The sequence below is a fragment of the Elgaria multicarinata genome, chromosome 2 (assembly GCF_023053635.1).
Source record: "Elgaria multicarinata webbii isolate HBS135686 ecotype San Diego chromosome 2, rElgMul1.1.pri, whole genome shotgun sequence".
NCBI lineage: Eukaryota > Metazoa > Chordata > Lepidosauria > Squamata > Anguidae > Elgaria > Elgaria multicarinata.
Window position 1 is genome coordinate 197,202 of NC_086172.1, and position 16,785 is coordinate 213,986.

The 16,785-nt window shown below is 40.1% G+C and overlaps 1 protein-coding gene across 1 annotated transcript in view; it reads right to left on the bottom strand.

The window, feature by feature from the left end:
- Window positions 1-16,785, bottom strand: part of LOC134391978 (collagen alpha-1(IV) chain-like) — a 185,857-nt gene that overhangs the window by 11,939 nt on the left and 157,133 nt on the right. The window contains exons 36-40 of the mRNA XM_063115900.1: window positions 9,251-9,323; window positions 7,132-7,203; window positions 6,772-6,900; window positions 5,401-5,499; window positions 466-678 (exon numbers count right to left, since the gene is read on the bottom strand). Coding sequence (XP_062971970.1) covers window positions 466-678; window positions 5,401-5,499; window positions 6,772-6,900; window positions 7,132-7,203; window positions 9,251-9,323 — 586 coding nt within the window. The remainder of the gene's footprint in view (window positions 1-465; window positions 679-5,400; window positions 5,500-6,771; window positions 6,901-7,131; window positions 7,204-9,250; window positions 9,324-16,785) is intronic.

The following is a 16,785-nucleotide window of genomic DNA, read 5'->3' on the forward strand; positions in this document are numbered from 1 at the left end:
AAGAATGAGGCTGGCTGCCTGTTTCCTGCTTTGTTCCCATAGCTATTCTTGTCACATCATTGTTCCCCATAAGGAAATTCAAAGAAACAAGCTGGGAGTGGGGGGGGTGGGGGAGGCTACAGAGGGAAAGGAAGGAGGCAGCATAACACATCTCCTCATTTGGCTGCCCGTTTCCTTCACTAAGCCCTTCTGTATCCTTCCTGTAGAGTTTATAGCCAAAGATGACTTTATCCCACTGGTTCTCTCCACTCTTTCAACTTTCTGTAATGCCCACTACATTGAAGTTCTCCTTTAAAAGCTTCCAGCATTTACACAGACACACCTATACACAGTGTAGCTGCAACAGTTGACAGAACTCTGTAGAAGCAGATTGCCTGCTACGATTTTTACTTGGGGAAGCAGATTACAACAAAGACGTTCCACTGCAAAACATGCTCATTGACTGGATTTGATCTGTTTTCTTACCTAGGTCCTGGCCATGGGCCCGTTCATTTCCTTGTATATATAGCAAAGAATATCCAGAGAACATTAGTTTTGTTCCAGATGGACATGATGGCTCTTCTGTGCTTTGGCTATGCCTGGTTACAAGGAAGCCATGAGCTATGGAAGGACTGCCTGGTGGACCCATTGACCCTGGCATCCCTTCAGGTCCGGGTGGGCCAGGAAAGCCTCTAGGACCTGCAAGACAGAAACTGTATTTCTTAGACAGTGAATTGTCATTGTGAATCAGACTCTATGACACAGTTTATTGACTGATTGATTAAGCCATCTTTTATTTATATCATTTTTATTCTATCCTTCAGGCAAAAAAGCTTGCAAAGAAAAAGAATAAGGCAGTCCGTGCTTACAATCTAAAAGATGTGACACAAATCCAAAGGGGACTGAGAACGGAGAAGGATAAAAGCCAATTCAGGCACTAGATTCTAACTTACAAAGTTCAGCAGATCATGCTTTTCAACTATTACCAGGGAGGCACCCTTCTCTAATACCTTGTTTTACAAGATCTCCATTTTACCTTGGCAGAAGAGGCTGTAAGTATACTTTGGCTTTCCTCTGTTAACATGAATAGTAGTAGTATTTCTACCCCTCTATTCAGCAGGCCTGGAACCTCAAGAATGTGCAGCTGACCAGTCTAATCAAGTCACATTGGCGCCTATGTTCTACTGGCTAAGAGAGCCTTCTGAGGTAGAACATACCATGCAGCACTGTGAAACCCATTGCTAGAACAATATCATGAATTGAGAGCAGTGGGTTGTAGTAGTTAGAGTGTTGGACTGGGAGTTGAGTTCTAGTCCCCACTTGGCCATGAAGCTCATTGGGAGACTTTGGGATAGTCATGAACTCTCAGCCCAATGTACCTCACAGGTAATTGTTGTGAGGATAAAATAGAGAGGAAGAGGAACATGCTAGCCACCTTGGATTCCTTCGAGGAAAAATGTTGGGATAGAAATGCAATTTTAAAAAAATAATGCAAATGCATCCTGTTTGGGTTAAGGGTTAACATTAAAACAAATGCAACCCATCGATCTTTTACCCAACTCCCTAAAGAGGAGATAATATCATTGCAGAAAATAAAATAAAAGCCATATACCTACAACCACCTGCTCTTTTGTTTTTGTTTTTCTTTGTGGCTGGGAAGTCCCCATTTGTAAGGTATGCCACAGCAAGAGATATGGGGATTATATCGTACAATCAAGATCTGTTACTCACAGAAGTTTACAGGTCCTTTACACAATGTTGTCAACTTCCAGGACCCCTGCCGTGGTTTGTGACCTTTACACCACCATTGTAAAGAACAGGGGAAGTCTAGCACCATCTAGTGGCTGTAAAATGAAACATATAGAATTCCCCAAGAATTTATCGAGAAAGGCAGCCTGTGTGAGGAGCCAGTCTTAATCCTGCAAAGAATTCAGAAGCAGAAGCCCCGATAAATTGCAGGATAAAAGGGCTGATGTGGGGAAGCCCTAACTCTCCAGAGCGTTCTCTCTCAATCTCTTGGCATTCCTGAGCTGGACTCTGTCCTGGGCCCAGTGCTCTTCAACATTTTTATTAATGATTTGGACGAGGAGGTGCAGGGAACGCTGATCAAATTTGCAGATGACACCAAATTGGGTGGGATAGCTAATACTCTGGAAGACAGAAACAAACTTCAAAGTGATCTTGATAGGCTGGAGTGCTGGGCTGAAAACAACAGAATGAAATTTAATAGGGATAAATGCCAAGTTCTACATTTAGGGAATAGAAACCAAATGCACAGTTACAAGATGGGGGACACTTGGCTCAGCAATACTACAAACGAGAAGGATCTTGGAATGGTTGTAGATCACAAGCTGAATATGAGCCAACAGTGCGATATGGCTGCAAGAAAGGCCAATGCTATTTTGGGCTGCATTAATAGAAGTATAGCTTCCAAATCACGTGAAGTACTGGTTCCTCTCTATTCGGCCCTGGTTAGGCCTCATCTAGAGTATTGCGTCCAGTTCTGGGCTCTACAATTCAAGAAGGACGCAGACAAGCTGGAGCGTGTTCAGAAGAGGGCAACCAGGATGATCAGAGGTCTAGAAACAAAGGCCTATGAAGAGAGACTGAAAGAACTGGGCATGTTTAGCCTGGAGAAGAGAAGATTGAGGGGAGACATGATAGCACTCTTCAAATACTTCAAAGGTTGTCACACAGAGGAGGGCCAGGATCTCTTCTCGATCCTCCCAGAGTGCAGGACACGGAATAACGGGCTCAAGTTAAAGGAAGCCAGATTCCGGCTGGACATCAGGAAAAACTTCCTGACTGTTAGAGCAGTGCGACGGTGGAATCCTACCTAGGGAGGTTGTGGGCTCTCCCACACTAGAGGCATTTAAGAGGCAGCTGGACAACCATCTGTCAGGGATGCTTTAGGGTGGATTCCTGCATTGAGCAGGGGGTTGGACTCGATGGCCTTGTAGGCCCCTTCCAACTCTGCTATTCTATGATTCTATGATTCTATGATTCATCTCCAGTCCTTTATCCCCCTGAGTCGTCCTCTTCCCTCCGACATGTACTGGTGTCCACCTTGCATCTTTCTCCTGCATTTAGACAGAGCCTAAATGGAAAGATATCTAACCATATTTCTTGCCTTATCTAACATTATTTTTTCTAGCCTTTTTCTCAGCTCCCCTACAGCTCCCCACTCTCTTCCCACCCCCTTGTCCAAGCTGAAACTATACAGGACAGCTGTCTCACCATCATGCCCCACAATCCCTCCTTCTTTCCCTTTTTCCCCACTCAAGGAAACCTCATAGCTGGCCATTTAATTGCTGTTTCTTTCAATAAAGAATTCTTAGGATTGTTAAGCTAAGTACATACTGTATGAATTACTAACAGACAGAAGTCACATTCCTTCTACACAAATAAATATGAAGGATTGTTCTTGGTTTGTTAGAGCATCTCTTAAACTCCAAATTCAGAGCCATTTCATTTTCCTAGGCCCAATCTACACCAGTGATTCAGCGTGGAGGGAGAGCACTTTGGGGTCATTTGTGACACATAACTTTGTCACAAATCCATAGCAACCCTGCAGCTTCCCTCAAGAGAAGGCACATTTTTGGAAAGTCCTTTTAGTGCATCTCCCCCCCCCCTCTTAAAGTGGCTCCCCAGTGATTCTTCTGCAGTGTGCCCAGTGCCTCACATTAAATCCTAGGCATGGTGTTTCTGTGACCTGGCAATGACTGGGACCTAAGGACACAGGCTTTCTAGCAGAACAGCACATTACTTTGCTTTCTCCATTCATAGACACAAGCCTCTCATTCATTCATTCATTCATTCATTCATTCATTCCCCAGTCTTGATGAGTCACCCCTTCAGATCAGTCCCTTGAGTGAGTGATTTTCCTGCCGGGGGGGGGGGGGGGAGGAGAGAAGGAGGAGGATCAGTTGGAGGCAGCAGCAAGTGGAGGCAACAGCAGCAGCAGCCACCACCGCTGGCTCCAGAACATTAGCAAGGGAGCCTGCCCACTGTCTGTCCTCAGGCTTCAATATTGCTGCTTCATAGGCAGTGGGTTCAAGGGTGTGTGTGCATGTTTGCCTCCACCAATGCTCCATTTCTGTATCCCTAAATTTGCATTCTTCTTGCTTGCAAACATTTATTGTTCCACATGCCACACTGCTCTCTGAGTGCAGGATGCATGAAGTGGGCCTCTTTTATAGGGTCAGTCTCCTTACATGGAGAAAGGAAAAGAGGCTGGCACTTTTGTAATTCAAACTTAATTTCAAATATACAAGAGAGGGGAGAGATGTAGGGTAAACTACCAGGCATTATTAATCTCTTCCATGAAACTTCCCTGAGCAGGGGAGTATAGAGAAAGGCAGGGAGCAAGGCTCTGAGCAGCATCTATGGTGTTGATAATGTTCACTTCTACTAACAGGATTTTGCCCACCTAACCTCAAAGGAAGGTGGTTGCAAGTGCAATTTGACTTATGAAAATCAGGTTTTTAGATTTTAGAAAATCTGCTTTTCTTGCTTTGTGTGCCATTTTTGGACCAAAGCTAATTTCATGAGAAACTGGATAAAACCAGGAATCACTTCTGAATGCATTTCCATGTAGATGAACTCCTAATGACAGAAATATCAGTGCTTTGTAGCCATGCCATTTCTAATAGAGATAATGCAATCTCTACATTGACCTATGAAAATCTTAACATCCACACGTGCAGCACTGTTGCACAGATCCATTCAACATTGTGTAGGTGACAGTTCAAACCTACTACATACATTTCACTTTATAGCCGACTTGTACACAAGTTGCTTGCTAAAGCCAACCCTGCTACGGAATCTAGACTGAGATCCAGCACAATTGTTAGTGGAGGCTCTACAGTGGCATCTGCATCATAGATTATCCATTATTCATAACAATGTCCCTGCTTTTAAATATTCAGAATATTTAATAAGCACCTCTTGCTTATTAAATATTTGGGATATTTAAAAGGCAGTAGGAAATGTTGCAATACTACCTTTATTTTGGATTTACCACCATCCTTTTTTTAAAAAAAGGATAATCTCTTGAGATCTTAAAAGAGGAGGCATCATCATCATGAGTATTTCTTTTTTGTTAACTAGGTTTTGTTTTTGTTTTGGTACTCTTATGGCAGTGTACTCCAGATATTTCCCTTCTGGGGGGGGGGGAATAGTTGCCCCTCACAGTCCCAAACTGAAGAAGAAAACCCTACAATTGCTGCCCCTACTAAGGGAAATCCACCCCACCAACCTCTTAGGAACTTTCATTTCCCACTGAAATGGTTCCCTGGGTTCACTTTCCTGGTATTCCCCCCTCCAGTGAATTTGTGAAGCCACAAGTTCTCATGCGAGGCTCAGCACGACCCTTCCAACAGAACAAAGCTTATCCTAGCAATGGAAGAAGTTTAAACTTGCCTGGGGGGCCAACAGGGCCAGTTTCTCCTTTTTGACCAGGTGTTCCATCAAATCCTGGGATGCCTGGGGGACCAGTTAAGCCCACAGGTCCTGTTGTACCTGTTGAAATAACGGTGTATCATTACAATTTATTTATAGAGTTACTGTAATTTGGAACTAGATTCACCAATGGTGATATGGTCTTTGAAGAAATCAATGTTCTCAACATACAAGGCACAGGATGCAAACAATCTTCCTTAATTTACTTAGGGCACAATCCTATGCATGTTTAGACAAGGACTGAACATTTGAGATGTAATCCTATGCTCCATTTACACTGGCTAGAGAGATTAAGGCTTTGGTGTAAGTACCCATCACACCTGAAGATACACCAGTGTCGATTCCCACACAAAAAGGTCTCTCCAGAATTAAAGCAGTGCACTGTTAACACTGCTGTAGATCTCCTTTCAAGAGAGCCAGCTGAGTAGTTTTGCTATATTGCCCCTTGGGTTATGCAGTTCAAAGAATGGCTATCAACAGTGTGTATGATAAACTACATATGTATGTGATACAAGGGGATTTGAAGGAATTGCTGGAAGTTATCCATGCTGGGCTCATTCACTGGATGGTAGTCTTGCAGGTTGTCTGCTTTGTATATGTGAGGTGGGATAAGATCATGGAGACATTTCCCTGTTGCCATTACACTCATTTGAATCCAGCTTCAATCCAGGTTAGGCACTGAAATGGCCTTAGTTGCCCTGATAGCTCTCTATTAGGAGAAAGAGAAGAGGGAGTGCAATGAGGTCTCCTTGACCTCTCTGTGGCTTTTGATCCCAATGACAAAGGTGTTCTGCTGGATCAGCCCTGTGTGTCTGGTTGCGGGAGTTGTGCTTATACATGGTGATATGGTGGTTCCACTCCTACCCGCAGGGTCAGTTCGAGAAAATGGTTCTACTCAGTCCCACAGCAATTGTGTTGTTGTAGGCTCCTGCATGGTTGCATCTTATCTTACATATTTAATATCCCTCCATCTGTCAAACATCCACAGGTGTTGTTGTTTTTAAATATAAGTGGTGCCTTGTATCCAAGCAAGCATGTGAACTAGATTCTTCTTGCCATTTACAATAAGATGCTTTTATAGATTACATGATGCCGCAGAAATGCAGCCTCCTCCAGCTTCCTCAAGATGATAATCTACCAAGTAAATTAACATACATGAAAGCCAACATGATCTAAAATCAGCCATATTGCTTGTAGAAAAACAAACAAAAATAAAACAAAATAAAAGATGCATTAAAAGGTTGGACTGGAGTTTCAGAAGTCAGCTGAGCAGAATTAGGGAGACTACACAGAAGTTACACAAAGAAATGCTCTCAGGCTCCATCCTCTCACCTTGTTGTCCTTTTGGTCCCTGAGGACCAGGAAGCCCTTTGGGACCAATTGGGCCTATGAGACCAGGTAAGCCTGGTTCACCTTTTAGAAGCTGGGAAGGGCCTGGAGGACCTGGTGGGCCAGGGAATCCTGTCAAAGATAAAGAGGTAAATAAAATAAGACTATGTTTACTGATGGTGGTAATCAAAGCCCACTACAATTTACACTGAATCAACAACAAAAGCGGATGAAGAAGAAAAGCACCAAGATGCTCATAAGATCATGCTGTAAATTGAGATTCTGCTGATTTCACCTGGAAGTGCTTCTTTGCTCCCTAACATCAATCTGAAGCTAAAATGTACAATATCATGACATACATACCTTTAGCTCCAGGAAACCCCTTATCACCTTGTTCTCCCTTGAGTCCTGGGAACCCTGGAGAACCGTTTAAACCTGGAGGGAAAAGAAACCTTCATTACCACTGCTTGAAGCTCTTCATTGATTTATTCTTAATCTTTCCTATGAGCCTAGTCCCACAGATTTTCTACTTTCTAATGAAGACACTTCGTGAATGTTGTTTCATTCACTTTTATATGTAAATACATTGCACTGCGTTATAATCACATCCCTGTCAATATTCACTATCACATTATTTTGGATCAAGTTGGCTGCTTTGGCTGACTATTCTCAATTACTTACTCTTTATTTTTTTATTATAAGAAATACAAACCCATGTATTCCATAATTTGCAACCAGAATTATGCTAGTCACAGAATCATAGAATAATGGAGTTGGAAGGGGCCTACAAGGCCATCAACTCCATCTCCCTGCTCAATGCAGGAATCTACCTTAAAGCATCCCTGACAGATGGTTGTCCAGCTGCCTCTTGAATGCCTCTAGCGTGGGAGAGCCCACAACCTCCCTAGGTAACTGGTTCCATTGTTGTACTGCTCTAACATCAGGAAGTTTTTCCTGATGTCCAGCCAGAATCTGGTTTCCTGTAACTGGAGCCCATTATTCTGTGTCCTGCACTTTGGGATGATTGAGAAGAGATCCTGGCCCTCCTCTGCGTGACAACCTTTCAAGTATTTGAAGAGTGCTACCATGTCTCCTCTCAATCTTCTCTTCTCCAAGCTAAAGATGCCCTGTTCTTTCAGTCTCTCCTCATAGGGCTTTGTTTCCAGACCCGACCACCCTTGTTGCCCTCCTGTGAACACACTCCACTGTCACTCCAGCTTGTCTGCATCCTTCTTGAAGTGTGGTGTCCAGAACTGAACACAATACTCAAGATGAGGCCTAACGAGTGCTGAATATAGAGGAACCAGTACCTCATGCGATTTGGAAGCTATACTTCTATCAATGCAGCCAAAATAGCATTTGCTTTTTTTCCCCCAGCCACATTTATTTATTTATTGCATTTGTATACTGCCCGATAGCAGAATATGAGCCAACATCACACTGTTGGTTCATATTCAGCTTGTGATCTACAATACTTCCAAGATCCTTCTCGTTTGTAGTTTTGCTGAGCCAAGTATGCCCCATTTTATAACTGTGCATTTGATGATGATGATGATGATGATGATGATGATGATTTTATTTATTGCATTTCTATACCGCCCAATAGCCGAAGCTCTCTGGGCAGTTTACAAAAATTAAGACAATTCAAGTATAAAACAACAGTATAAAACCATAATATAAAATGCAATATAAAAGCACAACCAAGATAAAAACGGCAGCAATGCAAAAATACAATTTTAAAATACAAATTTAAAACAGCAAGTTGAAATTAATTTATAGACTTAAAATACTGGGAGAATAAAAAGGTCTTCACCTGGCGTCTAAAAGAATATAATGTAGGTGCCAAACGAACCTCCTTAGGGAGCTCATTCCATAGCTGGGGTGCCACTGCAGAGAAGGCCCTCCTCCTGGTAGCCACCTGCCTCACTTCCTTTGGCAGGGGCTCACGGAGCGTTTCTTTTTCTTAGATGTAGAACTTGGCATTTATCCCTATTAAATTTCATTCTGTTGTTTTCAGCCCAGCGCTCCAGCCTATCAAGATCACTTTGAAGTTTGTTTCTGTCTTCCAGGGTATTAGCTATCCCACCCAATTTTGTGTCATCTGCAAATTTGATAAGTATTCCCTGCACCTCCTCGTCCTAATCATTAATAAAAATGTTGAAGAGCACTGGGCCCAGGACCGAGCCCTGCGGTACCCCACTTATTACCTCCCTCTAGTTTGGTAGTCAAAACCTCCCCGTTTTCTATCCCTCTTTTCCATGTGTGTCTTTTAGATCTTAAGTATATGGGCAGGAACTGATTTCTTTTATTAATTATTTATTGTTTCTGAGGAACGGCATAAAAATGCTCTAAATAAACAAGTAATAGAATTAATTTTCATCATATATTTTATAAGAAAATTAAAATGAAAGGCTATTTCCTCTTTCCATGGCAAAGATCAGAGGACAATGTAACTGCTTGTCATTTATATTTGCTCCCATACCTTGAGGGCCTGGAATTCCAGGTGGTCCCATGTCACCTTTTTGACCAGCAGTTCCAGGGAAGCCAGCATTGCCCTGCACAAGACAAAACAGTCCTCTATTGTGGCACTCAAGTGGCTTTGGATCAAAGTGTTGCTTAGATATTTGGATAATTAGAATCAGTGCTAAGCCATGTAGTCTATGCAGTCAAAAGAGAAAATGGGAGTTATGCATAAAACAAAGATCTAATATCAGCACGGTAGTTTAAGTAGGGACAATCAGAGGGAGAATGAGAAAATGGGAGACTTCAAATTATTTTTCAAAGGAATTCTGCGCACAAAATAAGTGCTTAGCACAATTTGCCACATCTGAGCAAGATAATATCAACCCAATTCCAGGATTTCTTGGATGATACTGATTATCTGAACTCCTTTCAATATGGCTTCCAGTCCAGTTTTGGGACAGAGAAAACAAATGATATGTTCTTCAGGCTGGAAAGGGACCTTGGAGGGGTACCCTTCACACTTGGCTCCAGTAAGCAAGGCTATTCAAATTCTATCTCTGACAAACAAAGCAGACCCATTTTCAGGTTCTTGGCAAGCAAAGATTGAAAAAAATCAATCTTGCCTGATCATCAATCTAAATGTGTAAATAGACTAAAAACAAATCAAAGCTCTGTTAAAAAACAACAAGACAACTAAATATAGCCTATAGGAGAAAGATAACAGCAGCCTGTCAATGGGAGAAAGTACACCAAAAAGGCCAAGACAGGCAACAGACCTAATGGCAGACATAGCTCACCAGCTAAATCAACTGTGGTCTGGCAATGCTTCAGAAACTGTTCCAAAAAGAGCAACAAGATATCATAATGCTACAGGAAACTCATTCTTTAATGGAAAACTAAAAGCCTCATCCCACGTACACTTTTGTTCTGTTTGTGTGTGTGTGTGTGTGTGTGTGTTATAATTTTTTTTATTTTTAATACATTCAAACAATACTACAATACAATATAAAACAAACCACATAATACACAAATAATATAAAGTAAACAATTTGATAAACATATGTTCTAACTTAATTCTCTTTAACATAATCATAATTAACATAAAAGTGCTCCCTCCAACCACGGAATCTTATTCATATTTCCAAAATCTCATTACTTCTTCTGGGGGTGTTTTCCCTCTCCCCTTTAATAATACATATTCTAAAAACTGTTTCCATATTCCTTCAAAGTCATTCATTTTTTTCATTCCTCTTCTAACTTTTATATTACATGTTAATTTATCATTAATAGCAATATCCCATATTTCTTTATACCAATCTTCTATATGATAATCCCCTTGAACCTTCCAGTTCCTAGATATCATTAATCTTGCTGCTGTTAACAAATTCGTTATTAATTCTTTTGTCTCTTGATTACAATTCAATTCTCCATATACTGATAACAATGCCACTATAGGTGTCTCTTCAATTTCCATTCCTACAATTTTTTATCTCTTTAAACACCATTTTCCATAATTTTTGTACAAATTCACATTCCCACCACATATGTAAATATGTTCCTTTGTCTTGACAACCTCTCCAACCTCTCCAAGATGAATAAGAATTCATCTTATTTATTTAATTTAATTTTACAGGGGTTAGGTACCACCTCCAGACAATCTTGTAATAGTTTTCTTTTATCCTCAAACATATTTCTCAACACTCTTTGTTTCCATATCCCTTCCCAACTCTGTTGCCCTATTTGTTCCTTCAAGTCAGTTTCCCATACCGTCTTGCCTACACTTTCCGTCTCCCCCTTTTCCACTAATATTCTATATATTTCACTCGTTAGACCTTTTATTAGTTTGTTTTCTCTTTTCTCATTTTCTTTTTTTAAAATCAGCTCCTCAAACTTCGTGATTATCATTTAACCATTTCTTCGTCCACTGTTCTAATTGAATATAATTTAATAATGTTATGTTTCCCTCTTTTAATCTCTCCTTTATTTCTTCCCTAGTTCTCATCCTTTCTAGCCAATCTTTTAACTTCATTACCTTTCCTTCTTTTAAGCTTTTTCCCAACTCATTTTTTAAATTTCCCGGAAAGTTCCTCATCATTATCACTGGTGATATTGGGGAAATACTCGAAAGTAAGTCCTTTTTATATAATCGCCATATTTCCCAGTGATTTTTTAAAAGGGGGTTCTCTATTTCTTCCCCCCATTTCTTTGCATAATCTCTGAAAAATATATTTTCTAATTTCCATTCTATATCCTCTCCCTTTCTATCCTCCAACCAACTTAAATCTCCTAATCCTATCATACTTTCTACTACATGTCTCAACCTATTAGCTACGTGATATAACTTTAAGTTTGGGAGCCCTAGCCCTCCTTTTTTTTTGCATTACATACCAACTTTTTTTGTTTAATCTCGCCTTTCTATCACCATTGCAAAAGTTATTTACTATACTTTGCCAACTTTTTAATTCTTTTTCTGATATTCTTATTGGCATCATTCTAAATAAAAAAAATACTTTTGGTAAAATCCTCATTTTTATAAGGGCTATTCTTCCAAACCAAGATAAGTTTATCCTTTTATATTTTTCTAATTTGCTCATAACTTCTTTTTTCAAACTATTTAGGTTTTCCTTTTCTAGATCTTCTAAATTCCTAGTAAGCTTAATTCCTAGATATTTTATTATTTCTTTAACTTTCATATTCTTATCTTTGCTCTCCCATTCTGTCTCCTCTTTTTTGCTATAATTAAACAACATCATCTCTGACTTTGTCCAATTTATTTTTAATCCCGTCACTTCCTCAAACTCCCTTAGATGATGTTTTATTCTATCCATTTTCTTTAATGGGTTCTTAATTGTTAATACCGTAGCATCTGCAAACATATTTATTTTTATTTCCTCTTTCCATCTTCTCTTTTCATCCTACTCCCTCAATAACATCGTCCTCTCTTACCACGTTCGCCAATAGTTCTATAACCAATACAAATAAAACCGGTGAAATACTCCGATCCCAATCCATCTGTACTGGGGGATTTCCCCCCTTTTAATTTATCTATGACTTCTATTTCTCTTTGAGTAATATATCCTTCCATTAAATCTTTATTCTCCCTCTTCAGACCTGTCTTTATATGTTTTTCTATATAGCTACCCATTCTTGTCTTCAGTGTGACTCTTTTCTTATATAATTCCTGATAAAATTCTTGGAAAATCTTTAATTTTTCTTTCATCGTATTACATGGCTTCCCCATTTTATCTTTAACTATCCCTATTGAGTTCTTTGTCTTTTTCATTTGTGTGGCCCTAGCCAACACCTTAGAATTCCTATTACTATTCTCAAAATACTCTCTTTTTAAATAAACCAAATTCTTCTGTACTTCTTCTAGATTTCTATTTTCTAATTCCTTCTTTTTTGCTTGTAATTTTGTTAACATTTGTTTATTTCTACTTTGCAAATACTCTCTTTCCAGCTTTTTAACTTCATCCTCCAATTTTTTCTGTATCGCCTCTTGTTGTCTCCTTATTTTACAGGTTTCTCTAATACAAATCCCCCTAGCTACCGCCTTCATTGTATCCCACAGTACTGCATGGCGGACAGTCCCCATTATCATTAATTTCCCATATCTCTTGTAACTCTTTCTCTATCTTCTCCACTACCTTTTCATATTTTAATATTCTAGTATTTAACTTCCATCTATTAGCTTCCCTGTAGTCCCTCTTCACTTTAAAATCCATGTTTACCAATGCATGGTCAGTTACTTTAATTACCCCTAGTTGTGTGTTACAAACCTTTATTGCTAACTCTTTTGAAACAAAGATATAATCTATCCTTGAAAATGTTCTGTAAACTGGTGAATAAAAAGTGTACCCAACCTCCCCCCCTTGTCATTCACCAAACATCTGTAAAATCATTTTCCTTTATAATTTTATTTAAACTTGTAATATTATTCCTTCTTTCTCGGGTGGTGGGGTTTGACTTATCTAAAATATTATCCATCACCATATTAAAATCTCCAGCCAATATTACATGCCCTTTTTTATTTCCTCCATTTCTATGAATACTTCCCTATAAAAATCTCTTTGCCTCTCGTTAGGGGCATAAATATTAACTAAAGTGTAGTACTCCCCTGCCATTTGCCCCTGTATCATAACATATCTCCCTTTCCCATCCCTTTTACTCTTTAGTACACTAAATCCACATTTCTTTGAAATAATTATAGCTACACCATTTTTTTTGAAGTCCCCAATGATTTCTCATACAACACTGACCACTTTAGCCGTAACTCATTTAATTCTTCTTTATCCTGATGAGTTTCTTGTAGAAAGAATCTTTGTTTAACAACTGCTCTATTCTCTTCCTCTTTACAACTGCCCCCAGCCCTTTCACACTGAGTGTTGAGATACATACTTTCTTATCCATAATATAATTGTTTTACTCTTTGTAGATCCCTTGTGCACACCCACATTAACAACACTACTAACTTAAACTTAAACCAACTAACAATCAAAATTTTTATTCCCTCCCCTCCCCCAATTCCCCTCCCTCCCCTCCCCGTCCCCCTCTTCTACTCCCCCTTTTGCTTCTCCATAGGTGGACCACCCTGGTCATGGCTATTCAACCTTCAAGGGGGGGAGATAGAACCCACAGTCCCGATGCAGTAAGCCCTCCAGCTCAGTATCCATTCTTCTTATCTCCTTCCCTTTCCCTCCCTCCAATTTTTATTAAATCCTTTTACTCCCTACTTGGACCAGGACGTTCTTCCTCTTCTCCTTCCGGCTGGGTTGGTGTCTCATCTTCTATACCTAATTGTCTCAACTTGATCATTCCCTGTTCCAACGATGTTATTCTATGTTGTCTTCGTTCATGCATAAATCTCAGGAACACCGGATATCCCCATGAATAAGCAATCCCCTCCCTCTTAAGCTTTGCTATTATTGGTCTGACACTTCTCTTCCATTCAATGGTTTGTGGGCACAGAGCATTGTAGATTTGAACTGGTGTTTCTTGGTACTTCAATGTTGTTATTTGCCTGATTTTCTTCATAAGCTGCTCCTTTTTACAATAGTTGGCAAATCTAACCAGGATATCTCGAGGCATCACGCTAGCTCTTCCTCCAGTATTCTCTCAATGTCTTGCGGTGCCAGATCTAAATCTGCAGCCAGCTCCTTAAACCATCCCAAAATGCTGGTTCTCAAATTCTCACCCTGCATTTCAGGGAAATTTCTTAAACACAGATTTGGCCATCTGGATTGGTCTTCCAAGTGAATCAGTCTCAATTCATGTTGATCAAAACTTATATTGAGTTGGTTCAACTGTTGTTGATTTGTATCCACCTGCTTCGTTAATTGTTGAACTTCTGACTTTGTTTGTTCCAAATCCTTCTTAAGATCCAACATTGATTTATTAACTCCTTCCAGCACAGTTTTGATGGCCTTATCATTGGCCTTTTTATTATTTTCCTCCATTTTCCGGAGTAGAACCTCGTTATTTTTTTCTATCATATCTACCAGCTTAGTCAGCATGTCATCCTGCACTGTTTTTGGCCCTGTGCCATTCATCTTGCCTGAACTATTACTTCCATACTTCTCCGCCATTTTCCCTTCTTCGTTATTCTGTAACTTTGTTACCGGATCGTCCTGTGTAGTTTCTTCTTCTTTTACTAATCTGGCCGCTGATTTATCAGAGGTGTGTGCTTTGGTTCTGGTCCAATAGTGGTTTTCCCTTTTTTTTGGTATATTTTTTGGCATTTAGGATTCAACGCTTCAGTTTAATCGCTGCCCCTTCCTCCTCTTCCTACAACTCCAATGATTTATTTCCAGAGCGAGTTAATTAGTATCCTCTTTGTGCTTCGCTTTCAGATAAGGATATAGTTCTCTTTCACTTAAACTTCCTGCGTCTCATCAAAGTTATTTTTAATGCCTTCCGTGTGCTTTCCCTTCTCCGGCAAAACCGAAAGTAAGCTGCAGGCTTCTGGCTGCTCTGAAATGTATTTTTTTTTCATTTTTCAGCTTTACAGAGGATTCATAATACTTTTAATGAAGTTTACTCACTTTATTGTGCCAATCATATGGAGATAAATGTGTTTCTAGGCTTCAGACATCCAGAGCTAGGAAGAACTTTACTGCATCATTCGACTGTTAGACTCCGCCCCACTACACTTTTGTTCTGGTTTACTGAAGGGTTATCGAAGCTCATAAAGCCCATGGACACATACCCCTTTCTTCTCATCCATGTGGGAACAAATGATGTCACCAATCATTTCAGACTTTGAAGCTCTGGGAAGGAAACTGAAGAATTTTAGGGCCCAGGTAGTTTTCTCATCCATCCTCCTGGTTCTTGGAAGAGGATTAGAAAGGGAAAGAAAAATACTCCGGATGAACGACTGGCTACGAAGGTGGTGCCGACATGAGAATTTTGGATTCTGGGACCACAGGCTACGCTACTTGGAACATGGACTGCTGGCAAGGGATGGGTTGCACCTCACAAGGGCTGGAAAGAATGTGTTTGGCCACAGCATGAAGAACTTGATCAGGATGAAGAACTTTATTAAACTGAATTTTACGGGGGTGGGAGACGTAAACTTCGAGGCAACAATGGGTGACAGCCAATGAACCACAGTACAGAGAACAGCTCCAATAGTGCCCTCAAATAGTGTCCGCAACAATGTAGGAACAAAGCCAGACTATAAAACACATGGTCTTCGATGTCTATATACTAATGCCCAGAGCATGGGAAACAAACAGAACGAACTTGAACTCTTATTACATGAAGGCAAATACGACTTGATAGGTATAACTGAAACTTGGTGGGATGACTCCCATGACTGGAATACAGCAATTGAAGGATATAACTTGTTCAAAAAGAACAGAAGAAATAGAAAGGGAGGTGGAGTTGCACTATATGTTAAAAATAACTATCCCTGCACAGAAATACAGGCAGATCAGACTGGGAGCCCAATCAAGAGCTTCTGGATTAAAATAAATGGGGCAAGGAATAAAAAGAACATGCTAATCAGAGTCTACTACCGACCACCCAATCAAGGAGAAGACGAGGACAAAACTTTTGAGAAACAAATTGACAGTGTTTCAAGGTAGTGTGATGTAGTAGTGATGGGGGACTTCAATTACCCTGATATCTGTTGGGAGACCAATACTGCCAAAAGCGTCCCTTCCAAGAAATTCCTGACATGTGTGGGTGATAACTTTCTCCTACAGAAAGTGGAGGAAGGAACTAGAGGATCGGTAATCCTTGACTTGATATTGACCAATAGGGATGACTTAGTGGATAAAGTGGCAGTTACGGGAACTCTGGGGGAAAGTGACCACGTCATACTTGAATTCTTGATTATGAAGGAGACAAAAGTTGAGTGTGACCATCCACGTACTCTGGATTTTAGGAAAGCTGATTTTAATAAACTCAGAACTATAATAAGTAAGGTCCCGTGGCAAGGGAGCCTAATGAGAAAAGGAGTGCAGGATGGGTGGGAGTTTTAAAAGGAAACTTTAAAAGGAAATTTTAAAGGCACAGTTACAAACAATTCCAACCAGGAGAAAAGATAGAAGA